This window comes from Cyprinodon variegatus, unplaced genomic scaffold, assembly GCF_000732505.1.
Source record: "Cyprinodon variegatus isolate N-32 unplaced genomic scaffold, C_variegatus-1.0 Scaffold1069, whole genome shotgun sequence".
NCBI lineage: Eukaryota > Metazoa > Chordata > Actinopteri > Cyprinodontiformes > Cyprinodontidae > Cyprinodon > Cyprinodon variegatus.
In genome coordinates, this window is record NW_015151522.1 from 148027 (window position 1) to 155980 (window position 7954).

General features: G+C 40.0%; 1 protein-coding gene across 1 annotated transcript in view; it reads right to left on the reverse strand.

Annotated features, from left to right (window-relative positions):
• aldh16a1 (aldehyde dehydrogenase 16 family member A1) overlaps positions 1-7954 on the reverse strand; it is a 26227-nt gene that overhangs the window by 15661 nt on the left and 2612 nt on the right. The window contains 7 exon segments of the mRNA XM_015400082.1: positions 116-274; positions 355-513; positions 583-770; positions 1629-1706; positions 3729-3886; positions 3980-4106; positions 5640-5739. Of these exon segments, the coding sequence (XP_015255568.1) occupies positions 116-274; positions 355-513; positions 583-770; positions 1629-1706; positions 3729-3886; positions 3980-4106; positions 5640-5739 (969 nt within the window).

Genomic DNA, 7954 nt, shown 5'->3' on the forward strand with positions numbered 1-7954 from the left:
TAGATAGAAAACTTTGATTCAGTTGAGAATTGGCACTATATAAATAAACTGAATTGAATTTAAAGTATCTTTAGTATTTGTAGCTTCCCCAAAGTTTCCTTTTAATGTAGCTCACCGTGGCCCCCTGCTGCTGGGCCTCCTTTACTGCAGCCTCCACCAGGACCCTGTCCCCTTCGCTGTTCAGAGGAACACACTTCATGCTCGCCATTCGCAGCTTAAGCCGGGCCGCCAGGCTTTCCGCCACGCTCTCCTGCACACACAGCACCCAGTGGACCTGACGGCAGAGTGAAGAAGAAGAACACTTTTAAAAAGTGTTGGATCCTCTGAGGATAGATAAAGGTGCAGCTCCTCCACCTCCTTCTTCTTCTTGAAGGCAATCTGTATGACTTCATCCACAGCGCTGTCGATGTCAGCAGACTCAAAAATGATAAATGGGCAGGTGGCGCCGATGCACTGGGAGACGGACACGGGAAGCCCCGCCCCTGCTGCAGCCTTACACAGAGTCAGCCCATCCTGAGAGGGAGAGTGTGCAAAGATCAGCGGCAGAAACATTTTAGATGCCAACTACATGCTGACACACACCTGCTTGTTTCCAGTGTAAGTGATGTAGCTCACGCTGGCATTCTGGGACACTTTGGCCCCCAGTGTGACATCACTTCCTGTTAAAATGTTGAGAGTCCCAGCAGGGAGTCCTGCTCCAGAAAAAAGCTGAGCCAGGAGGAGTACAGGAGGGGCGGCACTCCGACCCGGAACAACGATCACAGAGTTACCTGGAAAAAACATGTTAAAACGGTTCAAACCGCTTCATCTTGTTTTACAGTTTTTTAAGTAATAAAAATACATTTTTATTAATTTTATTATCATTGTATAGGATGGATTAATGCAAAGCATTTTTGGTTTTGAAACAGGATCCTCACAGCATGACACTGCCACTGCCATGCATTAAAGGGATGCCTGGGATTATTTGTGGGAAGATGTAGGAATAACTTTACCAAACTGTAAGTTTAGCACAGATATTTAAAAAAAGTAAATGCAGTTAATTTTGTTCCATTGTTGTTGCAAATAAAGAACATATTTTGTAAATGGAAATTTAAAAGGAACCCAGAAATGAAACTTCTTCCAAAACAGGTTTCACTTTTTTGTTTTGTTTTTAACTGATAATATATTTTACAGTTTTAGTTTTTTTTAAAGTTTAATCTGTTGGATTTTCTTCAAATTTCTGTTTTTTCCACAGTTCTCTTAACTGTTACATAAATCATATCCTCTTCCCTTTAAGTCAAACACAAACACTCACATCATCTCTAATGTTTCTGCTATTTTTACTGTAAAAATGTCCATAGCTGTATATTGGTTATTATTCTCCAGGTGCAGTTTGATATTGTTAAAACACTTTACAGTTCAATATTTTTTTTTTTTTACTCTTCACTATTATGTTATCTTTTATACACTCTTCTAAGGTCCACATTTGTGTGACTCTTTTTTTTTAAATAATCTATTTGCTGCCTTAAACACCAGAATTCCCCCATTGTGGGCGAATAAAGGGATTTTCTATTCTATTCTATTCTATGATGTGCTAAATTCATGCTATTAAAGTAAAATTCATCAGAGTTTATGGCTGTGTGTTTTACCCATGGCCACTGCTGGCAGGACTTTGAGCATCAGGGAGTAAAGCGAGCAGTCATCAGAAGAGACGACTACCACAACACCTAGAAGACAAATAAAAAAACAATGACAGAAATCTATACACACACACGTATTCAAAAACGTAACAAAAAAAAAACAACAATCCATTGGACTTTGTTTCCATGTTTGAAGATGTTTCGCTTTCCATCCAGGAAGCTTTTTGAACTCAAAATGTCAGGAATAGCGTTGAGTTTCAGGCTTTATAGACTGGATTAAAGCCTTGTTTTGGCTTAGAAACATGCAAATTGAACATGACGAGCGTTTCTATAGACAGGTATAGACATGTGCCGTTTCTCAATATGGGAACTTGTGCGTTCTCATGTCCTCATGAAACATCATCATCCTAAGCCCTGGTACTGTTCCAATTCACATGAACAGCAGACTGAGAACAAACAAAGTCCCCTGATGTTGTTCTCACCCCTCCTCATTTACCCAGCATGCATCAGAGCAGACTTGTCCGTTCTTGAGATTATTAGGGGTGTAAATAATAATCGTTTTGTATCGATGCATCGATCCAACAGCCGACGATCCGATGCATCATCACGTCCGCAAGAGAATCGATTCATGTTTTTTTTTTCCCTCCGGTCTATTTTTATCCATTTGATCCTGGGCGTAATTCTCCCTCCCGTGCTGCGGTGGCGCTAAACCTATTTTGCCCTCCTACCTCGCTTCCTGGTTATACTCTTACAGCAGTGTGTTGCATAAAGCTTGACACAGACATTTTTAAATTATGCTCCATATTGAAGCGTGGTCTGAGCTACACACTGTGGGTCTAGATACGGCCGAGGCGGCGGAGGAAGTGGGGGCGAGTTTAGTCCGACGACGGAGAGACATGAGGGCCAAAAAGAGCGGAGATCCAGGTGGAAAAAGGGTCCCAGCGTTCTCGCGCACCTCGCTCTTCTAGTGCGTCAAACTTCACGAGTTGTTTTCCACAATTTCGGTCATAAAAACAAAACAAGCCGGCCTCCTGTCTGCGGCACTGTCTGCGGTCAGCTACAATCTGGGAGAGGAGCAGCGGAGCGTCTCTCAAGGGGGCGGGACGTCTGGAGCCGAGGTATTGCATTGCACTGATTATGTGCAGTATTTTTTTATGCAACTTTTCTACTCCTGTTATTTGCTGTTGTTTCTCAAAAAAAAATGCATAACGATATTACAGCTTTCATTGATTTATTTCAAATTTGAAACATTGTTTAGCCTGTAAGGTGTAAAAAAAAAACTAACCTATTAATCAAATCATATCGTGGTGTATTCTTGAGTATCGAAAATAATCGAATCGTTGGGTCAGGAAATCGATACTGAATCGAATCGCCATGATGGATGTGATTTACACCCCTACCCAGCATGCACTGCGGCAGCAGCAGCTTTCAATGGAGCGCTCACATAGACAGAGTATTAAGTTAAAGTTTACTTTTCTGTTGCTGTTGTTCAATTAAAGTACGTTTTGAGGCGAGAATATTATACTTTAAAGGATCACTTGCTCTGATGGCGATTTTTTTTTAGTTTTATTTGGCAAAATGTTCATTTAATTTGTGTTTATCTGACTGTTTTCATTATTATTCCCCCACTAAATAAAAAAAGTAATAATTTTCTATTATCTAGAGACTATAAATAACAGGTGAAATGCAGCTCCAGACGAGCCGGCATGTGGTGACGTCACGATGACGCTTCTGTTCCAACTGACCCATATTTATGCTGCGTGCTCCCGTTCTCCCAGAGGCCAGACTTTCCTGTGTTCTTCACAAGAACAACAAAAGAAGCCAAGTGACTCCCATTCCAAAAGGGGTGGACCCGTTCGTCTGGTTCGATTTGCATGTTTTCTAAGCTAAAAACAAGGCTTTGTTGGGCTACTGTATAAGAGCCTCGAACATTTTAAATTGAAAAAGCTTCCTGGATGGGAAGCGAAATGCCTTCAAACTTGGAAACAAAGTCCTGTGGATTTTATTTTTTTTTTAACTTCTTTTTAACTGATTATGACCTGGATGACTGAGAATTTTCCCCAGTATACTTCACACACACAACAAACTGCCCAGCGAGGCCTCTCTTACCCACAGATGTCCAGCTGGGGATGAGTGTATCTCTGAGCTGAGCCCAGCTGCTGTAGTACTGCAGCAGTCTGACCAGGGCTGAGGGCGAGCAGGACGCCTCGCTCAGAGCGCACAGCTCTGACAAACACTGACCATGCAGCCCCAGGACACCTACCAGCCTGGTGAAGGTGGACGGAAAGCATCCAGGTGAATGACTGAACCTAAAGGCCGCAGGGCGGCTCCAGGAGAGCTGGAAGGTAAACTAGCCCAACCTGAGCAACACTTTGGATCTCTGGGAACACGTCAGGCCGCTCCACGACGTGTAGCCGCTGGCAGCAGAGGAAGCACATTGGGAAATATCTTCGTCTTCGGCGCAGACGATGCTGCACAGCTTAGCGCCTGGAAAAATGAGGACAAATAGGAAAGATGGTATGAAGCGCACAAATCATTCCATTTTCTATCCATTCTAAATTTGATTTCTTAATAAATGTTTTAGTTTTGTTTAAATTGTGTAACTTATTATGGTTTAAATTGAATCATGTAAATGGAGCGGGGAAAAAAAAAAAAAAGATATACTTTGTTTATGTTGTGACTTTCCCAAACATTTCAGACTCTAATTGCTGAAAAACAGCAAAGCAACAGACCTGTGAACAGACCTAAAACTACATCATCACCTAATTACGGCAGTGTAGGTTTATTTTTTACATTCAAAGTGGAGTCATTACATTTGTTTTTACATTTTCTTAAACAACATGTAATATTTTATTCCCTTATATTGTAATTAATCATCAATACATACATACCATATGTAATTATTTTGTTGTATGGTTAATTTTTATTGAGATATTCAGGTTTATTTATTTCCTGATAAATGTCGGCCATCCATATACTTTAGGAATCATTGTGAAAACCAACCCTCCGACCCCCACTGGGGTCATGACCCCACTAAGGGTCCTTCATCAGCTAGCATGGGGTCTTGAGATCCACTACAGAAATTGAAATAAACAATAAACTTTTCGAATTAAAGTGCTTAAAGATATGAAATGATCCCTAAAAAGTAGAAAAAAACAAATGATTCGGTTGCTGATGCTGTTTGTTCTATTATCAGACCTCTGGTTAGTTTATTTGGTAGATATTTTAAAAGTAGCAGGAATAAAAACAAATTAAAAATTATGGTTAGTTGTCGATTAATGATTTCTTGCATTAATATTTTTTTTCCATCCATTTAATTGATCACTGATTCTTGAAACTTTGGCAAAAACAGGTCCCCCTAAGAAAAGTGTCAATTATGTTGGAAATAAATAACTTTTTTATAAATAAAAAGAATAAAGGTTATAATCAGAGGGCCATTTGTACATAAATAAGGTTATTTTAAATGAATGTAATGATTATATGCTGGCCCATTGCCTACAAAATCAGTTGTCGTTGGATAGGAAATAATCATTTCAAACTGGTTAAGAAAACAAAAAGTAATTATTGAATTTAATAACATCTTTACCCAATGAAAGAGTACAGTAATATGCATTTAAAACAAAATTTCATGCATTTCTGTGCCCTCATGAAAACACGCTGGCCCCCTCCTGGCCCCCTGGTACAGTTGGTCTAGAACCGCCACTGGCATTGATGACTGAAAGACATCTTCAGCCTCCATTGATCTGTTTACTACAGTGTGTTGAAATCATGTTAATGTGGATTTAAAGACATTTCAATTAGTGGAAACAATTGCAGGGGGAATATTAAAAAAAAAAACTCTAATCAACCAAAACTTTTTGGTTGATGCAGTACCTCCATGGACCCCCTCCACGTTAACAGATAACTTGCATCCTGAGTCAGAAGCTCTAAAGTTTGGGAACCTCTGGGTTAGACTGATGTGTTTGTGGATCTAAATGTTTCTCATGTAGAACAATCAGTTAACAGGGAAGCAGCGCTTACCTTTGGAATCAGACAGGGAGATATTCTGCCTTCCTGCTGGACGGACAAACTTCCCATCCATGAATAAACCCAGGGAACGGGAATGATGATCTAGCCACGCCTGATGGAGAAGAGGAACAGGAAGAAATCAGAGGAGACAATCAAAGCATCACGCATCAACAACCATAGAACAGCAGCCAGTCTTCCTGAGAAACAGGCCTGAATGTATTTCATAGGGCCGCGACTAACGAGTGTTTTGCTAATTAATTAATCTGCTGATTATTTTTTTATTGATTAATAAATCACATAGTAAAAGGTTTTTTTTACAGAGTTAAACCAGAGGAAACTAAAACTTTTCCACTTGTTGGGTTCTAGATAGAGCATAGCGACTGAGGAGAAATATGTTTTTAATCTTAAATGCAACATTTTTATTTATTTATTTTGTACAATTCTTGTATAAGCCCCGCGATGGACTGGCGACCTGTCCAGGGTTCACCCCGCCTCTCGCCCGTAGACAGCTGGAGATGATGCAGCAAAATATGCTCTTTGGAAACAGGACAGAACCCAGGGTTTATACAGGAATGAGTAACTCTAGTTTAATGCCAGTTAATGCTCTTAGAAATAATTTTTATGCCATAAACAAGTACCCAAGATGCTCATATATATATATATAGCAGCTTTTCTCTGTCCAAACATACGGCTTTATGATCAACCAGAAGCATTTCCGCAAAAATATATGGCAATATAATGTCTGACGAAACTGTTTTTATAAACTTTTACAATCTTTTATAATCACATTTAAAAGATTTTAATGCAAATTAAGGTCTTAATTTGAAAAAAATATTATTTAACGACTTTCAATGATTTTTAATGACCTGCGGAAACCCTGGAACCACATCATCATACATCCTACACTGTACCAAACAGCTGACAGGACAAACTGGATCACATATCAATCCTCTTCTGTTAGAGAACAGCTCAATCACTTCTAGCTAAAGGCTACATGCCTGAAGCTAAATAACTGCCTGAGTAACACTATTCTGGGATTATTTTCATCCCTAATCTGAACGGATGAAGGTACATCAAAGGTTGATTTCAGAAGGAGATGAAGAAAAAAAAGAATCTACTTTGTTTTCCACCTCATCATCATCATCATCATCATCATCATCATCATCATCATCATTTCCAGTCGAACGTTTGCAGCCGTGGAAATGAGAAACACTCCGAGTTTAACAGGAACAGGTCAGGCTGTACGGACGTAACAATTATTGACAGACGTCAGAGCAAAGTCCAGAGCTCCACATTCAGCAGCACTTTTTTAGATATTTTTTCTGTGTTCTTTCCAAATAATAAAAAATATGCAAACAACGGTTAAAGTTGAGAACTGCTGGTTCTTCTCTTTCAGTTCTCCTTGCAATAAAACTGGTAGAACCTGTTGGTTTTTATGAATGATTCACTTTTTAGGAAATAACTTCAATTCAAAATTACTCGATTGATCTCAAAGAGAAAAATAAACTGTTAATTTAACTCATATTAAGGATTGTTGTTGCAGGTTGAGGAAGGCTCTCCTGTAGTGGTCTGTCTTACTGCTAATCCGGAGAAGCTTCTGACTGAAGTCAACAGTCTGATGAAGAGGATGCTCACGGTTATCCATAAACCAGGGCATATACTGTGCGATTTTTTAAGAGTTCAAGACTCACGATGTTTGTTCTCAACCTGTGCGACCCAATGCTCTGATGCGATCTACCTGCTCACACTGTACGTCTAAAAACAACATCGGACTCAGCTCTGCAGTGAGATGGCGCTACTCGGACTCGTCTATCCGGAAGCCAAACCAGTAGAAGAGGATTATCAAGCTCACTTCAAGCTCATTTTGTGCTAAAAGCCTTAAAAAGAAAAGGCGGAGACATATTTGGACGTTTTCGTCTAAGAAGAAGAAGATTTCTTGTTTGCCCACTGAGCAATTTGCCCACGATGATCGACAGAAAATCAAACATGTTTGATTTCCTCCCGACCTCACGATTCCTGATGGGCGGTGGTCGTGAGAGGCTGATTTCCCCTCGTTACGCCCCCTGTACATGACGCACCATCAGGCTCAAAGTCAGGCCTATCGAAAAACGCTCCTATAACTGGAAAGTCGGCCCGAAAACGGAAAAAAAAAAAATAATATTGCATAGTGTAAGCTCAGCTTAAGTGGAGGGAAGTGTTGGTCTAATGCAGGGGTCTTCAACGTTTTCGAGGCCAAGGACCCCCAAACTGATTGCGAGATGGAGCGGGGACCCCCTAATTATATATATTGTATGAAACTGTGTTCTATCAAACTGGTCCTATAGTCA